The sequence below is a fragment of the Loxodonta africana genome, chromosome 5, assembly GCF_030014295.1.
Source record: "Loxodonta africana isolate mLoxAfr1 chromosome 5, mLoxAfr1.hap2, whole genome shotgun sequence".
In the NCBI taxonomy this organism is placed as follows: domain Eukaryota; kingdom Metazoa; phylum Chordata; class Mammalia; order Proboscidea; family Elephantidae; genus Loxodonta; species Loxodonta africana.
Window position 1 is genome coordinate 83,396,996 of NC_087346.1, and position 21,544 is coordinate 83,418,539.

General features: G+C 37.6%; 1 protein-coding gene across 1 annotated transcript in view; it reads left to right on the forward strand.

Moving 5' to 3' along the window:
• Positions 1-21,544, forward strand: part of GC (GC vitamin D binding protein) — a 75,015-nt gene that overhangs the window by 14,859 nt on the left and 38,612 nt on the right. The window contains exons 2-4 of the mRNA XM_010594185.3: positions 2,471-2,636; positions 19,900-19,969; positions 20,563-20,695. Of these exons, the coding sequence (XP_010592487.2) occupies positions 2,471-2,636; positions 19,900-19,969; positions 20,563-20,695 (369 nt within the window). The remainder of the gene's footprint in view (positions 1-2,470; positions 2,637-19,899; positions 19,970-20,562; positions 20,696-21,544) is intronic.

Genomic DNA, 21,544 nt, shown 5'->3' on the forward strand with positions numbered 1-21,544 from the left:
ATGAATACTGGGTTTCCATTTGGAGTGATGAGAACATTTTGGGAATAGATAGTTGTGATGGTTGCACAACCTAGTGAACGTAACTAATGTCACTGAATTGTACACTTTAAATGACTAAAATGGCAAATTTTGTTATATGTATTACCACAATACATTTTTAAATGTGCATGTGTAATTTAAATAATAAGTATAAAATGAACACTTGTATTCTCACCAAAAATAAATCTATTTCTGGAATAAATTTCTGAGTTGCTTTGACTGCTGCTGTAAACCTTTTCTCCCCATCTGACCTACTAGTATAATCACTGCCACATGATGTTACTTATTTAGGCCAATCATGATTCTTTCTTCCTGGTTTTGGAATTGCTGTAAGCACTCAACATTTTAAAGATTAAGGAGAGTTACATAAATAAAACTGAGAAGAGTTTCATATATTTAGCTACTAGCATGTTAGTGCCAATTTTCACTTAGCAAAAGATAAACTCAACCAAGCGAATGTATTTGGCAGTTTTTGTAGAGATTTCTCAAGAGGACACCTAAACGAGATGTTGCAATTCTTGCTACATGTTGTTTATCATTAAACAAAAGTGGTAGACATTATTGCCAAAGCAGAGATAAAGTTATGATTTTTTTTTTTTTAATGAGAGACCAGGTTGCTCTCAAACTCTGTAGCAAAATTCATGGGAAACAATTCAAATGTATCTTTGAATGAACTAATTGTTAGAAAAGTACTGTGAAATAATATTAAATAATAAATCATACAAAAGTTCATATGTTGCATTATCTTAAAAAAACAGAAACTATAGAAACATACTATTAACATGTTAACAGCTATTCCTTCTGAGTTCTGGGGTTCTTGTTTTTTTTTTTTAACTTTTTTCACTCATTTAGGGTTTCTTTACTTCCAAATAATTTACAGTAAGCATAAAGCACATTTTTTAAGTTAACTTGTAAAATAAACTAGTAGTTGAACCAAAAGGGAAAGTTTAAAAGATTTGTAATAAGCAATAAGAAGATATAATAGGTCCTTGAAGGGAAAACTATCTTTCCACATTATTTAGTGCAGAAATGTTTACAGTAGTTGCTAATTTCATTTACCATATGAATTATTGACTCTGCTTTGATCTTGCTTAGTTATCATTTTCCTACAAGGTGAACTGTTTTCTTAACCTAGCTCCCCAAGTATTTTCAATATAGATAGGTCTGACTAAAAATGTAACTGCTTATTGCTGTTTATTGATATTTTGATGGAATCTACCCATTAAATCTTCCACTTTGTTACAGGACTGATTAGTTCCAATGACATTCTCAGATACGATTATAAATTTGGGGAGTCAGTGGGAGAAAGTGGCAACAACTAGAATAACAAGTAACATTAATGCATATTACCATGTCTAAGTGTTACAACAAACCATGCAATGAATTATCTTCATTAAACTCAGAAGGATCTTGTGATATGGATGCTAAGAGTTATCATTATTTTACAGAGGAGGAAAATGAGGCTCAGGGAGCCAAAATAAATTTCCCAAGATTACACAGCCAGTAAGAGTTGTGTAGAGATTAGATTTCACAGTCTGTGTACCCAATCCTTACCTGACCCTGCTTCCTGAAAAACAAGGCTGGCAAAGAACTAGCAGCTATACTACTTCTGACTATCGATAGCTACCTGTGCCTCTGTGCCTCTCTGTGCAAGTCTCAGAATCTACCTGGGTTCAGTTTCCTCTTCTGTAAAATGGAGATGGTGAAATCTATGATCTCTAAGGCCACTGTGAGCACCTAAATCATATTATCCTAAAATGTACTAGAAGAAAGAACTTTAAACAAGCTGTAAGGAGATCAATATTTGCCACTGATTTTTATGATTTGGGGCAAGTCATTTAACCTCTCTAGTATATTATTGGCCCACTTCAAGGACTATTTTTAACAATATGTATGCCAGCGCTTCAATAAGTATAAAACAGCATAAAGCATTAGCACATCATCTCATATAAAATTGTTTATAACATTGAAATTATGGATTTGAGGAGTGACATTGAATTGGCTTATCACTCTTTTTCCCCCCCATATTGCTTAATCATCTGATCTGTAATATTTTAAGATAATCCTTATTCGTAGTTGGTTTAAACAAAGAGGGAGACAGACAAAAAGACAGAGATCATCTCCAAAATCTCCATTTATACATAAGAAGGACAGGGAATGTCCAAATAAGACACATAATCTTATAACAAGGAACAAACGTACCCCTTACATTCAATACTTTAAATAAATTTTGGAGAAAGGAAGCAGAGGAAAATAATCTATGTACACTCTGGCTCTTCTGAAGTTTGACGAAGTTAATGATTAAAATCTCCTAGATTTTCCAATACATTATCCCCAGGGTGTCTATTTGTATTGATTGATGATATTATTTATCTCTGTGGGCTGAGGGTGACTGGCCTTTGCTTCTGTATAGAGATTAATAATTGATTAGTTCACAGTTGGGAGTCCTAGTAAAAGGGAACTGGTTACTCTTGGCTGTCATCTTTTCCGTGGTTATCTACGGGAGACAGGAGGTTCTGCAGGACTCAGCGACAGGAAGATGAAGGGGGTACTGGTTCTCCTGCTTACTGTAGCATTTGTCCATGCCCTAGAGAGAGGTAAGACTTCCAGTGCTGTGCCCGTTTACAAAAACTCTTCCTAGTCTAGTGTGCTGTTACCATAAAAAATTACAAAATAGGCGATAAACAAGTGAGAATTGGCAAATATGTTAGAGAGAAAGGGGATGATTTGATCAAGAAGGACCTAATCTGAGCTCAGCTGTGCCATATAGTGTTAAATTAGAACTAAAAAAATCAAGATCATAATCTCATGAAAGAGAGAAAAAGGAAGTTAAAGTTCATTGATTCCCCCCCCCCTTTTTTTCCTTTCTTTTTAATAAGTAAGGTCAGGAGAGAATAGTTTGAAATTAATTTTTTTTAATTGTTAAAAGACAGTGCAAATAGAGACTATGATTCATCACTGAGCATTCTTCCAGACTTCAAATATTTATTGTTATCGAGAGTACAATGCACCATGCCAATGGCACATGAAGTGAACTGACAGATTTCTTTTTTATCCTCTTCAAGGAATCTCACAGTATTTGAAAATGCATTATAGTTCCTAAAAGGCCCCCACGTAAATGAGAATTTCCTATAGCTATGAAACCCAACCAGGTGGTTCATTAAAGCTATTCTTTAAATGGTGTCTTCATCTTTGGGCAATGTTTGAAAACATTTTTAAATGATACAAACTAAAATTCAGAAAAGTATGCAATTTTCTAAGTTTTGCAGCTTGGGGCACCTTCCGTATCAGTTTTAATTTTACTTTTCTGGTTAATCCTTTAATGCTTATAATGGATTCTGCATTCATCTTGTTAGATAAAATTAAATTTTTCATTTAATGCTGTCAGCTAGCAGCCTCACCCAAGTCATACTCCAGCATTAATGCTGATAATCTACCTAACCAATAGAATAAAATGTGTGCATCCCAGGAGTTATCCGTTATTAACTGTGACATGAATAGTCTTATTCCTGACTTTTCCTTATTCTTTTTATATTTTCTTTTCTTTGATCTTACTTTTATCATTCAAATTATTTTAAATTTGATTTTACTCACTCATAAGTAAGCTAAACCGTTGTCATCGAGTTGATTCTGACTTGTAGAGACTCTATACGACAGAGTAGAACTGCCTCATAGGGTTTCCAAGGAGGGACTGGTGGATTCAAACTGCCAAAGTTTTGGTTAGCAACCATATGCTTAACTAGCCCCAGGGAAACCTTGGGCCAATGAGTCAGCTTTCAGGATTCCTTGGGACTTGGACGATTCAGAGGGTTTATAAGGGACACAATTTACTTTGCCTTTTCATATCCCAACATATCTCAGGAAGATTTTACAGTCTTATTGAAGGACCTTTAGCTTACTTGTATAAGACTATAAAATCTTCCTGAGATATAATGAGATTTGAATAAGCAAAATAAATTGTGTCCCTTATAAGACCTCTGAATCGGCCAAGTCCCAAGAAATTTTGAAAGCTGATTCCTTGGCCCAAGTTTTCCCTGGGGCAGATCCAAACCTGAAAATTCTACTGAAACAAGTTCTGATCATGATCTTCAAAGAAAGAAGTTCCAGAAATGGCTACGTTGTAGAATGATATGTGCCTTGCAATTATATAGGACATAACCTGGGGTATGAATCACTGTTTCAGACTGCCAACTCAGTAAGTGTGCATTGGCGTTACCTCAAAATATGACAATGTTCTCTAGAGAATAACAAAGTATTTTGCAAATGATATTTTGACTTTCTTCAACAATCCCTCAGACCCTGGTGAAATAGCTGCTAAAATCATCAGGTCAGCTCCCTTGAAGATCTGAACTTCACAATGAACTTCAGTCAGACTACCCAGGGATCACAGGTCAGATTATATCCCTTGAGACATATCAAATATATTTGTTAGCAATAAATGTCCAGTATTTGAGTACAGTGGTTCTGACCTATTATGAGTTCTTTATTCTCTATTACCTGAGCATGCCCCAAAGAGCAAGGAATCTCCTGCTGACCAAGTCAGATATTTATTCGGAGGCTATGTGTGTTCTCTCCCAGTAGCAAGGCTCATCATTGTCTTAATTTGCCACAGAGCATCCACCAGGAAGCTGCAAAGTGTATGGTTTAGAAGAGTTCAGAGGAATCTTAGGTTCAGAGGAGTCTTGGAAGGTGAGGAATTGGTCTGAGTTGCAGTTCTCTCTGCTTGTTCCAGTTCTAGATAGCTGACCACCCACTGTGTTTTTCTAGAACTGCTTTTCCAAAGTGTGTTTTACTCAAGACTCACCCTTAAAAAAGTTTTCACTATCAAATATATTTAAGAAATAAGCCATACATTAGTCATTCTTGCTGGATTCACCATCAATCCCTTTATTATCTTAAAGGCTCTGGGAAGCTCTACAGAAAAGAAACTTTATTTAACCTAGAATTTGCCAAACATATTGACTCTTTTCTAAAATACCTATGTCCCATAGAACCACCCTTCAGGAAATTTTGGATATAAAGGAGAAAATCTGCTGTCAACGCGAGCATCATCTCCAATTAGGCCAGTATTCTCCCATCGAATGGCACTGGGATTCAGGAGGCAAGCTCTTAGGGGTCTCTTAGGAGAGAAGACAAAAAAAAGCCAAACTTGTTGCCTTTCAATCAATTTTGATTCATGGCGACCCTATGTGTTGCAGAGTAGAACTGCACCCCCTAGTGTTTTCATGGCTGTGACCTTTTGGAAGCAGATTGCCAGGTCTTTCTTCCCAGGCACCTTTGGGTGGGTTCAAACCACCAATCTTTCCATTAATAGCCCAGCACTTAACTGTTTGGACTACCCAGGGACTCTCTTGGGTGAGACCGAAAAAAAAAAACCCAAATGTGTTGCCATAGCTGTAGAGTCGATTCTGACTCAGAGTAGAACTGCCCCATAGGGTTTCCAAGGAGTGGCTGGTGGATTCAAACTGCTGACCTTTTGGTTAGCAGCTGTAGCTCTTAACCACTGCACCACCGGGGCTCCCTTGGGAAAGAAGGGCTTCTTAAATCTGCCAAATCTAGATGGTGTCATAAAAATACTTTCACTTTAGCCACTCCACACCCGACAGAAAGCTGTGTTTGCCATTCAGTTCCCTCCATTTGGCTTCTTTTCCCAGAGCTAAAATACATGAGGCACTAATCTGCTCAATTGTATATTTCCCTTTTCTCAAAAGCAGGCAACAAAGGCTGCTGACACAGTTACACGATTACTAAAAAAAATAATGCCAACAGGAAACAAACCATTGTACTTTATAAGAGCTCTTGTCAAGAAAGGGATATTTATCATGAACATTTTCTTTTTTAAGTATTTAATTTTTGGCCTACATATTTTTACTGAACACAATATCAAACAACAAGAAGAAAGTCCCCTTTGGGTTGGTGGGAGCTATATTTTTCCTTCTCCCATTTCCCTGTCAAAACAGCCCTAAACAATGAGGACTATTCCAATCCCCTGAACCACCACTGAATCAATGTTTCAGTTTTGCAAGTTGTCCCTTTATCACTAGTCTCTTAAACAATAAAGTTGTCCTAAGTTTGATTCAGGATCTTAGCTGTACAGAATGCCAGAAGGAAGTAATTTGAGGTAAGTAGGTAAACTCTCTACACAATGGTTATTGAGGAGGTGATGTAGAATTCGAAATCTATGCGAAGAAAAAGAGAGAATCATGTATAGATATAGAAGCACATTTCAAGTAGAAGGAATTTGGTACAGAACTTTCAGAGCTAAGGACAAGCTTGGTGTCATCTAAGTTGATAAAGAAGTCAGAGTAAAAGCATAGGCTTAGAGGGAGCTGATGTCAGAGAGGTAGATAAGTTTATCATCAAAAACCATGTTGACCTCACTGGAAATCAATAGCAATGTTAGCTTCATTGCTATAAAGTGCAATGCCAGGTATGCAGCCACCATTGTGAGTGTGTTATAGGGATAAGTGTCCACACATTCTTTAAAAGGCCTTGAGTTTATATACAAACAAAGAAAAGAACAAAAATCCTATAGCGAATCGATTACTCTCTCCCTCAGTATTTATGGTTACCTAACTTCTTTACGGAAAGTAGCATTAGATGCTACCAGAGACGTAGGAGTAAGCAGAATAAAGAAGTTAAAAACAAAAAAGAAAATTTTCTTTTTTGTTTTTTAGTTTTTAACTTCTTTATTCTGCTTACTCCTACCTCTCTGGTAGCATCTCCTGCTACTTTCCCCCAAACTTATCTGCTCTGGCCACACTGGCCTCCACACTTCCCCATACTCAGTGTACTTTGTCATCTCAGGGCTTACACTAGCTCTTCCCTCTTCTGGATCCACTCATTACCCAGGTATCTACATGGCTCCCTCCCTCAATTCCTTCAGGTATGCTCCAAGCCCACTCTTAGAGAGGGGTTCCTGGCCAACCCACCTCACATACCACCTACCGCTCCATCACTTTCTGTCCCCTTATTCTGCTTTATATTTCTTCTTAGCATTTATCACCATGTGACCACTAGCTGTTGACTTATTAGAACAAATGTACAAATATAGAATGTAAGCTGTACAAAATCAAGGGGTTTAATTTTTGTTCCTTACTGTAATTCCCAGTTTCATAACACCACATGGCACATAGTAAGTGTTCGATAAGCTTTTGTTAGAATATCACAAAAAAAAAAAAAAAAAAAATTGGGGGTATTAAAGCAAAATTAAGTGTGAATTAGGATACATAATAGATATCCTAGAAGCAGTAAACTCTTTATTAAGGTTTGTTATTGTTTTTATTTTTATTATAATTACTATTATATAAAGTATCTACTGCCTGTGAAGCATTGGCATTAGGTTTTTTGCACTGTGATTAAAATAATAGTTAATATTTTATTTACAAGGTGCCAACATGTTTAAAATCTTTTGGATAAACTCACTTAATTCTTACAATACCATCATGAGTGTGTTATTATTATTACCACCATTTACAGATGAAGAAACTGAGGAACAGGGAGTTTACAATAACTTATCCAAGTTTACTCAGCTGGTACTTGGTAAAACCAATATTCTAAACCAAGTAGTTGGGTTTCAAAGACAATAATCTCAGCCACTGTTGTGCTCATAAAATAGATATATGAAATATGATCTTTCACTAAACTAAGATCAAATATAAGAAATAACCAGTCACTAGCACCATTTGCGAAGCCCTGTTGGTATAGTGGTTAAGAGCTACAGCTGCTAACCAAAAGGTCGGCAGTTCGAATCTACCAGGCCCTCCTTGGAAACCATATGGGGCAGTTCTACTGTCCTATACAGCCACTATGAGTTGGAATCCACTCGACAGCAATGGGTTTTTTGGGATTTTTAGCACCATTTGTTGGCTCGGTGGTTAAGAGCTTAGCTGCTAATCAAAAGTCTGGCAGTTCAAATCTACCAGCTGCTCCCTGGAAACTATATGAGGCAGTTCTACTCTGTCCTCTAGAGTCACTATGAGTATTGATAGAGTCAGTGGCAATGGGCTTGGTTTTTTTTTTTTTAAAGCACCACTTGGGGGCCCTGGTGGCTCAGTAGTTAGAAGTTCAGCTGGTAACCAAAAGGTTACCAGTTAGAATCTACCAGCCACTCCTTGGAAACTCTATGGAGCAGTTCTATTCTGTCCTATAGGATTGCAATTAGTCAAAATTGACTTGGCAATGGCAAAAGATAGCACCATTTAATGAAAATTAAGTGAAATTCATGTTACTTATCACACTCATCCACAGCTAGTCGAAACCCCAGTTCATCACCATTCAATGAAAGTGGCTCTAACTTCCCTATTTCTTTTCTTGGCTCTATCTCATTTTAATAATTTATATACAACCCTTTACAGTCTTGGATTTTATTTTGCTCTTTGTTCTCTACATTCAATTATTTCTAAAAAAATAAATTATTTCTACATTCTATAAATTCCAGCCCTGAAATGTTTCTCTCATGGATCAGCCTTGTACAGAGAATTTTGCTGTAGAAATCTCCTCAGTGCTTTCTCTGATTTCTTCCATCCTACAGAACCACATGGCAATAATTAGTGTTGGTGAAGCCACAAATTCGTGGTAATTTGTTACAGCAGCAATAGAAATCTAATGCAGTATTTCTGGATGCTGTGACTGCCTGGCACTTCCTGAAGGGAAGAGCAGGGAATCAAGGAATCTACCTGTTATTAGGCAACCGCTTCATGAGCCAGATTCAGGGAGGGTTGGCCAGGAGATAATGGGGTGGGGGAGGGGGGAGGGTACTGACTTATTTCCCTGCTTCCTGGTAGCTTACTCTCCCATTTTTATTTTTTCTTCCACATTCCCCTGATCAGAAAATAACCATTAGCCTGCCGCCTCAGGCAAAGACTAGAGCGAATTCCATGATATTTGCATGTGTTTTATCATTGGATTTTACTGTAAAACAATGCTAGCATTCATTGAATATATACTGTTGGGCATTTTTACATAGATTAATATATTCCACAAAATAGCTATCTTAGTTATCTACTGCTGCTGTAACAGAAATACCGCAAGTGGATGGCTATAACAAAGAGAAGTTTATTTTCTCACAGTAAAGTACGCTAAAAGTCCAAATTCAGGGTGTCAGCTCCAGGGGAAGGCTTTCTCTCTCTGTCAGCTCTGGAGGAAGGCCCTGTCCTCAGTCTTCACCTGGTTGAGGAGCTTCTCAGGCTCAGGGACCCCAGGTCCAAAGCATTCGCTCTGCCCCTGGTGCTGCTTCTTGGTGGTATGAGGTCCCCAACTCTCTGCTTGCTTCCCTTTCCTTTTATCTCTTGAGAGATAAAAGGCAGTGCAGGCCACACTCCAGGGAAACTCCTTTTACCTTGGATCAGGGAGGTGACCTGAGTAAGGGTGGTGTTACAATTCCACCCTAATCCTCTCAACATAAAATTATAATTACAAAATGGAGGACAACCACACAATACTAGGAATCGTGGTTAACCAAGTTGATACACACATTTTTGGGGAGACATAATTCGACCCATGACAATACCTCTTAAAGAAGGTATTATTTATCTTAAATCCTAGACTTGTCCTTGAATACTACATGGGCTGGCCATTCCTCTACATAAATACATTTCAATAGATTCTCCAATACCTTAAAAAAAGAGATAAGTAGACTTGGCTGCAAAGACTTTTTGTGTTTAAGTTCCATACTGGTTTCCTTATTGGATTACTCGTTATTCTCCAGACATGACTTAGGAGTATTCTAACTCTTTCTCCTCTTAAATTTACCTCCAAAACTCATTTAAATAAAAAATCAAACCAGTTACTGTCCAGTCGATTTCAACTCATGACAACCTCATGTGTTTCAGAGTAGAACTGCCCTCATAGGGTTTTCAGTGGCTGTGGTTTTCAGAAGTAAATCTCCAAGCCTTTCTTTCCAGCTACCTCTGGGTGGTTTCAAACCTTCAACTTTTTGGTTAGTAGCTGAGTGCTTAACAGTTTGCCTGGACTCCATCTTAACTCATTTACCTTTTTTAAAATCCTTTTTTTTAAAATCCCATCATTCATGGTCCACTTCAAGTAACAGTTCCTTTCAGGATGCTTTCTAAAAGCCTTCTTCCATTCTTAAGTTCCACACTGGTTTGTTTCAATCTGTATGGCAACAATCACTGTTGGTTTTGTATACTTATCTTTAGACATAGGATTCTTAAGGATTGGTGGCTTTAGAGTTTCCTTTTCACGGTGCCTTGCTCCTAGTAAGATGGTCAATAAACATTTGCCTCATGCGTATGTATAACAGTAGCTACATATTGACTGGATTCAGGTCATAATAATAATAACTACTGACAAGTGTATACTGTTTACTATGGAGGGGGTAGGCACTGTTTTGTGCACTTTACATATATTAATTTATTTACTCCTTACAGTAGTCATATGAGATACCATCACGTCCATTTTACAAATGAGAAAACTAAGGAATGGAGCAGATGGACCACTTGCCCCTGTCTCACTATTAACCGGGGCAGCAGGGATTCAAATCCAGGTTGCCTGGTGCCAGAACCTATGCTCTAAATAAAATACAGCCTCCCATGTATGTGTTTTCTTTAGCCTCATGGTTTGAACCAGCAAAGTGTTTTTAAAGTGTAATTTGACTTGTCACCAAGATTGAAAAACTTGGAGATTTCACATAAAAACCCAGATTTCTAGTCTCTCTAGAAGCATGAGACAGTGTGGTAAAAAGGGCCAAATTTTCAAATGGCAATAATGAATTTTGACTGCCCCTTTTTTACTAGATCCATGGTTCTCACCCTGGGCATTTTCCTTTCTTCACTTGGCTTGAATGTAAGTTACGCTGTTCCTAGACCCCATGAGCAATTGAGTTTCCCCTTTTTAGAGCCTTGGTAATAGTTTGAGTCTTCACGTTGTCTAAGGAAAGGAAGATTACCAATTGATTGCCTCTTTACACAAAAATCAGGCAAAATAATTAGTTATCAATCATATCATTCATAAATGTAATTACATATAAATTCCATAATATGTTTATATTTAACAACCTGTGCATTTTATCTTAGAGAAAGAAAACCATGATGCTTTCATATGCAAACAACTGCAACTTTGTTTTATATTGAACATGATAATATATAACTAAGAATATAGTCTCTAAAAAACCAATACATTTTAGTCCTAAAATAGAAAGTGAAAGTAAATTCATAAATTTGTTACTTATCTTTCCTGCTATAAACATTAGCTAGTAATTGATTTTATTTTTTTAATTAACTTTTATTGAACTAATTGATTTTAAAAATAAAATACTTTCATATGATAAATATATAGTAGGTTTTTTTTTTTTTTAACATCAATAACAAAAAATATTTGAATTGTTGACTTTGCTAACATATAAGTGGGTGTTTCTTTTAAGGGAGGAGTCCCTAAGCAGTGCAAATTATTAACACACTCAACTCTAAGAGTCTGCCCTGAGGCACCACAGAAGAAAGACCTAGAGATTTACTTCCGAAAAATCAGCCTTCGGAGACCCGATGGAGCACAGTTCTACTCTGACACACATGGGGTTGCCCTAAGTTGAAATTGACTCGATGACAGCTGTTTTTCTATTTTTATTTTAAGGTACAATACAGTGACAGCTGGAATTTAAAACTTGGTATACATTCTACTCAAACTCTGCTGGCGTAGTGGTTAAGCGCGACAGCTGCTAACCAAAAAGTCAGCAGTTCAAATTCACCAGGTGCTTCTTGGAAACCCTATGGGGGTTGGTTCTGCTCTCCTATAGGGTCGCTATGGGAATCGACACGATGGCAACAGGTTTGGTTTGGTTTTTTTTTTTTTTTTGGTATGTTCTACAGGCAACAGTAGCATTTCATTTTCTACCTATGTGTTACTGGCAAAGCTCATTATTAATTATTTGTTTAAAAAGCTCTCTTTAGCCTCACTAAGATAAATGTAGTGCTATAAAGGCACTTAAAGCAATCTAAATTTTAATACTTGAACAAAATAGTAGTGAGTGCTTAATACTTACGAAATATTCCCATTTAAACCACAGTTCTTATAAGTATCTGATAATGAATCTTCAGTTTCTCCCTGGAATTTAGTGTGAAATTAGAAAATTTTATTCCACTGAGGGAAAAAAAAATATCTTGTTAGCTCTTCAATGTAACAGATAATTACTACACAATTATTTGGGATTTATAAAAAACTAACACACAAGTATAGATTTTATGTTTATAAAAAGAATGATTACTAATTTTTATAAAGGATGTTTTCCTATGCAAAATAATGCTATTTATGGTAATCAGTTGTACTTAAAAATGCATTTAAATGGCTCAGGGGATCTTCTTGACAAAACCATGTGTGGAGATGGAGATATAGATGGCAAAAACCACACCCAAATCCATATCCGTGGAGTCGATCCTGATTCATAGTGACCCTGTAGTGCAGAGTATTGTATTTTTACACAAATAACACGCACCTTCTACGCTTGATTGCCTCCCCCACGAAGTATTTTCGTAAGCATGCTATGCTTTTTTTTTTACAGCAACATGTTAAAAAATAATTAGCCAATAAAGAGGAATCACCACCACTTACTCTTTCCATCACGTCGCCAATGACACTAATGTCATCATGTTAGTTGCCATGGAGCAATTCCAATTCATGCCAGTAGCTGAGCGTTGAACCATTTGAGCCACCCAGGGACTCCCATATCGAATATTTAGAACTGCCAAATTATTGACACTCAAATATTAAGTATTATAATAATGGAGATCCTGGGTGGTGCAAATGTTAAAACCCTTGGCTATTAACTAAAAGGTTGGAGGTTCAAGTCCACCCAGAGGTGCCTTGGAAGAAAGGTCTGGTGATTTATTTACCAAAAAAAAAAAAAAATCAGCCTTTGAAAACCCTCTGGAGCATGGTTCTACTCTTACACACATGGGGTCACCATGAGTCAAAATTGACTCGATGACAGCTAATAACATTATTATTATTTATCGTCGTATTGCTTTGGAGCCCTAGTGGCTCAGTGATTAAGAGCTTGGCTGCTAACCAAAGGGTCAGCAGTTTGAAACCACCAGACGCTCCTTGGAAAACCTATGGGGCTATTCTAATCTGTTCTATAGGGTCGCAATGAGTCGGAACTGTCTCAACAGCAACGGGTTTGTTCTTGTTTTTGTTCCGTTTTGTTGGCGGGGGTTATATCGTTTTAGAACCTAAGCATTGCAATGAATTTTAAGTTTCTTAATCAGATTCCTGGGGAAATTACTCCCAAAGGAGGGAGAAGAACATTTCCTTATCTGTCTTTGCCTATGCATACCATTGCCGTTGAGTTGAATTCCGACTCTTTTTTAGTGACCCTATAAGACAGAGTAGAGCTCCCCCACAGGGTTTCCAAGGAGCAGCTGGTGGATTTGAACTGCCGACACTTTGGTTAGCAGTTATAGGTCCTAACCACTCTGCCACCATGCATATAAATGATGAAGTGGCCCACCTGTGGAGGTGAAGGGGAGGTGGGATTAGAAACATGGAAGAGGAATGCCTCCTTTGGGACCTTGGTGAATGTGAGGGGCAGCTATATAGGTTTCTGCCAGGCTGAGCCCAAGAACAGTTGTTTGCACATGAAGCTACCCTCTATTGCTGCTGTAGCTTCTGGCTGATGTTTTCACTGGTTTTCGAATTTTGAAAATCTGAAGTGAAACTATATGTTCCAGTGATGACATCCTAACAGGTACATTTAATGTCCTCTGGATTAATTAATCTATAGATGTTACCTAGGTCTCTACCTTTAGAAGAACTGAATTTCTTTTCATTGACTTGAACTCATAGGATTGCATGCATTTTCACACATCAATATTAACATGAAAAACTAGATCAATACTCTCTATAATAATTAAAAATATCGATAAGGATGAAACAAACAAAAAAAAAAGCCTGAAAAATGAAATAAAAGAAAGTGCTCATAATTCAGTTGTCACTTCTTCATTGCCAATGTTTTCAGTGATACAGCAATAGTTTTTGTTATCTCCAATAATCAAGGCAGCTTCCTAAACCAGATCAGCTATTTTAATTTCTTACTGTTCTGAAATCACCAATATCTAGTTTGAATGGTTTGAATAAATACCACAAAGCATATTCTTAACAGAAAGTTTTATTGAAAACACTAACAAACGTGCTGATCTTTTTCAACAGTGATGAGCCTGTTATTGAAAAATGGAAAATAAAATGCCAAAGAAATAAAATTGCAAAAATATAAACTGCTCAGTAGAACTCTGAAAGCCCATGATTCTCCAGAACACAAAAGGAAAATAGTTTAGAAGAGATCCTAGCATCCTTTAAAAGTGCCTATTCAGTTCAATGTTATTTTGAGTCCATCTATTTCTCCTGATATACAAACAGATTTTCTAGGGGACCAAATTAGGTCTTAAAGAAATATTATAACAACAGTGTTCAAAGCATCCAAAACAACTTTTTTTAGTACAGTTTGTACCAATACGGTATCTTATTTGTTATCCCCATTAGAATGAAAGTTCTGTGAGGGCAGGGATGTGGCTGTCCACTATATATTTGGTCTCCACTGTGTATAATAGGAAACCTCCGTGGCTAGCAGTTAAGAGTGCGGCTGTTAGCCAAAATGCTGGCACTTCAAATCCACCAGGTGCTCCTCGGAAACCCAGTGGGGCAGTTCTACTCTGTCTCATTGGGTCACTAGGAGTCGGAATCGACTCGACGACAGCAGGTTTGGTTTTTTTTTTTTTGAACCCAATGCCTGGCACACAGTAAGCCCTCAAAAAATATCTGTTTCATATATGAATGAATGTTTTCAGCCTTTTTGGGAGAGTTGAGGTACATGAAGCAGTGAAGATTTCCCAAAAGTAAATCAAATTTGTTTTCAAAAGTCCAGAATTGGACATGACTTACCAGAGTGTTTCACAATACTGATAGAAAAGGGACATGCTGTTACCAAAAGCAAAAATTCCGTTAAAGAAATTTGTAAACATTTAGTACTGAAGAGTCACTTGAAGTGAAAATGATTTCAGCAGAGTCACTAAGATTATGCCAATATTTACTGGAGCTATATCAAAGTCCATGTCACCCTCTTTGTAATGAAATGGTACCTTAAAGGACAGAGCATGTCATTTACAATTCATTTAAGATGTGATTTAACTATATGAACCAAAGTGAACTCAACTGGTGTTAAAAAAAATAACAATAACACTTATTTAGCCATACTCCATGGAATCAGCAAGAAATTTGCAGTAATCACACTGCACATTAACTGGAGCATTGATTTGTTGTTTTTTTGAAAATGAGAAAATAACATGTATTTGCTTAGCCTTGTAAGCTATATGGACTCTCTTTGGACAAATGAATAAGTGACATTTACTTTTTAATAAAAATATGTTTCCGTACTCCACCTGAAAGATGAATGGTACAAGAGCTTCCTCTGCAGGCTATTTTTATAAGAGCACTTTTACCCTTCTATTGTAATTCTGAGTTTTCTCAGTGCCTGCCTTTTGGGCCTCCTCTACTTGCTTCCTTTTATGCCCAAGGCCGAATGTTCCAGCAATAAATTGTCCCAAAAGCACTTTAAACTTTAGGCAGTCAATCTAGTTTCCCATCTTTCTCTCATCATTGCACATTCTAACTCAAGCAATACACAACACCTTTGAATTCCAAAATATTTGTGTGCAAACACAAGTAGTCCATTTAATTGAAGCTATTCGCCAGTGGATAATTTATAGTGTCCATTTAAACTCACATTCATGTGCACGCATACATTGCCATAACACACACACTGAAAGTCTGCTTCTTTGGTGAAACGAAAAATCTGAACCTGCAAGGCTAGAAACAGAATTTTCCACCAAATGTTTGTCTGAATTCATTTGAATTCAGACCTTCATTTTGCCTGTTATGAAATGGCCACAATAAAAGTATCAATAAAATAACCTTTTTAGTTTCACAGGGAAAGTTTATTAAAGGAAGTTAGCTCAAATGCGCAAAAGGAGAAAAAAGTTCTTCTGAGGCCTATTTTTTGTGGCTTGCAATACTTAAGATTTGGCAAAAAAAAAAAAAAAAAGGTTTTATGAAATTTCTTACTATTTCTAAAAGGGATTATCTCATAATGTTGAAAGCGACCTTAAAGATCATGAGCATACAATATCCTACTGAATTCAGAAATCTTTAAAATATGTGGTTCTTTAAATTCTATTTGAATATTTCCGGTAACAAAACAAACCTACTTCTCCTAAAGGCTGCTTACCATTTTGGTTATTGGTTAGCCATGGTTATAATAAAGTTTTCTTACACTGAATTAAAATCTACTATCTTTATAACTCGGAAACCCTGGCGGCATAGTGTTTAAGAGCTATGGCTGCTAACCAATATGTCGGCAGTTCAAATCCACCAGGTGCTCTTTGGAAACTGTGTGGGGCAGTTCTATTCTGTCCTATAGGGTCGCTATGAGTCCGAATCAACTTGACGACAATGGGCTTGGCTTTTTTTTTTTTTATCTTATAACTGCCAGACATTTTTCCTATTTATCTTAGGAGTAACATAAAACAACCCTATTGACAATCCTCATGGTACAGCTCTCCATTATATCAGGGTGGCTCTACCCTACCTAAATTATTTTCCTCTATGCTCTTATTTTCAGTACCACAGAGTAACACTGATGATTAACTAAAACTTTCCACATTATTTTGACCTTTGAACCTGTGACAAAATCCAACCATGTAAACTAATCAATAAATTCCAGCAAATATGCTAAATGTGAAGGTCCTCTGGTATATCAGAGGCTTGTTTTGAAGTGACTTTTTGTATTCCATTGATCATTAGCTTTTTCAACCCTACTGCCTAGTCCTAGTTTTCAAGATACTGTGAGATTTGAATATGTGGATTCTTTTCTACCTTCCATGTGCTTTTAAAAAGGTGGCATTTGATTGAGAGGGTCCCTATAGGATAGCTATCAGTCAGAAGCAACTCGACAGAGACAGGTTTGGTTTTGGTTTTTGGTCTCATTCCAAAGTGCTGCTTAAGAGTGGCTTTGTCCATCCATTCTGACTCTTCTCAGCTCAGCATCAGGGATTTTCAGCATTAAATTTCACAAATCCTAAAAAGAACCTTTAAAAAGAGGAAGGAAAAAAGAAACCTTTTCAGCCTCTATCCAACCACCCGCACCTCCATTCCTAACATAAAACAAAAATTTCCACCGTTTGGACTTGTAACTATTAGAGGGAGGAGGGCATCTTTTGTGTAAAAAGCATGATAGCAGTCACCATTGCATCACCTGAGATGGCTTTTCCAATATTTAAAGCCAGAAGGATACTTTACCAAAATCTACAACCACTTATCTCAGAACAGAAACTGGGCCATTTACATACTTCTTACTTTTTCTTTTTATTTAGAAGATAAGCGTCCAAGGGTGTTGGGAAATTCCTAGATTTATTTACATAAATGGTACATTAGAGGAGGAAAGCACGACTCACTGCCATGTGCCCCCTGGGTGAAATATGTAATAGGCATGTTGTGTAAGTGGGTCTCCGATCAGTGAAGAGCTAATCTCCTGCTATGGGGCTGGTTCTTCCCTGTTACTTGAATGGACTCAAGTGTAGGTCCTACGATTTTTTTTTCTTCACTCTCAAATAATAATAAGGTCCTTGGTTCCCTTTAAATCTCAAAAAAGAAACCTTATTTCCATTGCTGTCAAGTTGATGTTGACTCAGCAACCTTATAGGACAGAGTAGAACTGTCCCATAGGCTCCCAAGGCTGTAAATCTTTAGGGAAGCAGACTGCCATAGCTTTCTCCTGCACAGTGCCTGGTACATTTGAACTGCTGACTTTTTGGTTATCAGCTGAGTACTTTAACCGCTGCTCCACCAGGGCTTCCTGGAGAATGTAGAGTCATATTTAATAGTCAAAAATTCCTCAATTTATTTGAAGTTGAAACTACTCCCCCAAGTCAGCCTGTTTCGTTCCTGTTGCCTGTGGTGGGAAAGTGAGACATGTTCGCTTTCTTCTCTTGTTTGTTGCCTTATGCGCCTCTTCTTCTTCATCTCATTCTCTAAGCTGCTTCTGTCTTCTCCAGGGCTAACATGAAGAAAAGAGAAGCTAGCAGGGGAGGTAAGCAGCAGGAAAAATTAATTCAACATGTGGTGTGGTGAGCTGGTTTGACTTCCACCACCTGAAGAACATCTTGGTCTCCTAGAACTGCCAAAACAAAATCCCACCTGATGAGGGCCTTTGAAGAACAGGAATCTATCATTGTCTCACAGTTCTGGAGGCTACAAGTCCAAATTCAGGGCATCGTCTGATAGGGCTATGATCTCTTTCTCTATAGCTCCAGGGGAAGATTCTTCCTGCCTCTTTGAGCTTCTGGTAGCCCTGGGCTTTTCTTGGCACTACTTGGCTTGTAGACAAATCCTCACATGATGTCTTCTGCCTATATATGTGTGATCCTGACTCTGTGTCTGTTCTCTCCTTTTATAAGACACCACTCAGAAGCGATTAGGACCAAGACCTACTCTACTCCACTATGACTTAACTGACTTAACTGATAATATCTTCAAATAAAGACCATACGTCCACAAAATGGTCACATTCACAGGTACAGGGGTTAGGACTTCAACATATCTATTAAGGGGGATAATCCAATCCATAACATGGGAGATGTTCAAAGTTGACTCTCTTCATGGGTTCTTTGGTGATCTTTTCCCCTGTCATCACTGGAGATCTCTCACATCTTACTGGCAACTTAAGGCTGCCCTTTGTGCCCCTGGTTTTCAAACTATCTGACCTCACACAGAGATGTCCCACTGTTGGTAGTCCACTGACCTCTAGATAACCATTTTGGGAGAAAAAGAAACATTTAAGACATCCCTAGGCCATCCTACTCTCCTGCTTGACCCACATCGGATCCATAGGCTATGCCAAAACTTCTCCCTTTTGCTGCGCAGGCCACTGTGACCATCTCCTCACCCTTTAGATTTCTCAGGCCTGAATCAGACACTAGTCCATTGTACCCTAACCTTACCTATCAAGGTCTCTGAGTAGTTTCCTTAAAGCCTCTTTCACTATTCTTGAAGTGGGGGAAACATGTACCACCATTCCCCTAGATTATTCATACTGAGAATTTTCTCCAAAAAAATAGTTTGTCTAATTTCCATCTTCTCCCTAGCTGAATTTCTAGCCTTCCCTTATATAGACTGGAGGTGAGTAATGGAGCAAGGATGGCAACAGTAGATTGCACACACTTCCTTTAAAGTCCTGCATTGGAGAAACTAGCCCCTCACTTTGGAATGTAGATATACCCTCTCCCTGTCAGGGGTCTTTTTTTCTTTTTCTTTTGAGGCCTTAGATGAAATTGAAACAAAGAAAAGAAGGAAGGGAGGGAGGGAGGGAAGGAAGAAAGAAGGGTGGGTAGGTGACATACTAACGTTATTATAAAGAATGGGTCCAAAGAGAATGATTGTCCTATCAATAGGTTATGACTTATCAGTTGAAGCATATCATTTTACTTACCTAGGTTTATGTTCAGAATTATTGTGCTCTCTTCTTTCCTTTATTCCACTGTCCATTAAAAAACAATAATTCATCCCCAAATGCCATTTTCACCATAGACCATGTGGAAGTCCCCTTTATATATGTACAAAACCAAAAATCAAACTTGTTGCTCTCCAGTCAATTCCCACTCATAGCAATCCTATAGGACAGGGTAGAACTGCCTCATAGGATTTCTAAGAAGCACCTCGTGGATTCAAGCTGCCGACTTTTTGTTTAGCAGCCATAACTCTTAACCACTGTGCCTGCTGCTAGGGCTCCTATACATGTACATTTAATGTAATACCATTTAAAGAGAAAAGTTCCAAATTTTTCTATTTCCGATTTCCCAGGCCGTGATTATGAAAAGGATAAAGTCTGCAAGGAACTCAGCAATCTGGGAAAAGATGACTTCAGATCTTTGTAAGTGTGCTTTAGCTACTCACTCACTTGGTAACTGGGCCTTGAGTGAAACTGAGTCTGAGGTAATTTCATTAAGCATGGAAGGCTGAACTGATTTCTGTTGAGACTGAAGTGGGAGAGCCCCAGGGACAATGTGGGCAGAAATGTCCTTCAAATAGACCTAAGTTTAATTAGGTTATTATGTTCTAAGAATGTGCCCCCATTACGTTTATTAATCAGTTACAAGAGAACAAGTAGGCATCGTTTTCTAAGGTAAATTAAAATGCAGTTATTACAAGTTAGGACTCAAATTACTCACCAAAGGGACTGAGGTCCAGGACAGGTTCATCTGGGGAGGCTAAAGAGAGCAGAAAGAGAACACCAGTCTGGTTTGATGACAGTTTAAGTCCAATTTGTATTGCTTTCTAAGATAAATTCTCCTAGAATAAGAATTGCTTTTTAAAGTAGCCTCATATTCCTTTCATTAACCAAGTAAAAAAGAAAATGCGTGCAACATTCCTTTTAAAAAACTGAAGAGATTTGATATTTTAAATTCTGCAAATGTGGAAGAAAAGATTTATTGCTAATTGATATTTTGACTTCTTCCCCCTCAGATCAATGGTACTATACAGCAGGAAATTCCCCAGTGGCACATTTGAACAGGTCAGTCAGCTTGTGAACGAAGTGGTCTCCTTGACTGAAGACTGCTGTGCCGAAGGGGCCGATCCTAACTGCTATGACACCAGGGTAGGTTTATGTGGCTGTGCATCTCTATGGTGGCCCACAGAAGGAAGCCGAAATAGGCCTTCATGCCATGACCTGGGCAAATCTTAGACCACAACTCCAAATACTACTAGTTTCAGGAAAACGTGAAGCCTAAATTTTTTTTTTTTTTTTATTCTTGGGACCAAGGATTCTCCTAATGTAATCAAAGTCAATTTAGCCCATTCTTCTACAAGGTTTAAATGAGAAAACTGGAGCATAAAATGACTTACTGAAAGTACATTGTTATTAAGTGGTAGGTATAAAAATGGAATCCGGATCTATCTGACTGTAAAACCTGAGCTTTTTATTACTATAAATTTGAGCCTCTCAAATATTGATTCATCTGAAAAACCAACCTCTTAAAAATAATTTTAATACATTCTCTGTACCTTCATAATCTAAAAACAACAACACAAAAAACCAGTTGATGTCAAGTTGATTCCGGCTCATGGCAACCCCATGTGTGTCAGAGTAGGGTTTTCTATGGCCTTTCAGAAGCAGATCTCCAAACCTGTCTTCCAAGGTGCCTCAGGTGGATTCAAAATATCAAACTTTGGGTTAAGTAGCTGAGCTCTTAATCATTTGCACCACCCATGTATATGTATATATGCCTACTCATACCTTTATAATTATGCCAAGAGCTGGTAAGAACCACCCCAGAATAATTTAGTGTTGGCTCCAAAATTTTTTTGAGTTCAAAATTCACCCTACATACATGTCTTAGGCTGGGTTCTCTAGAGACACAAAACCATTGAAGAGCATATATATAAATAGATTTATATCAAGAAAACAGCTCACTCAGTTGTAGGAGTTGGAAGATCCCAACTCCTT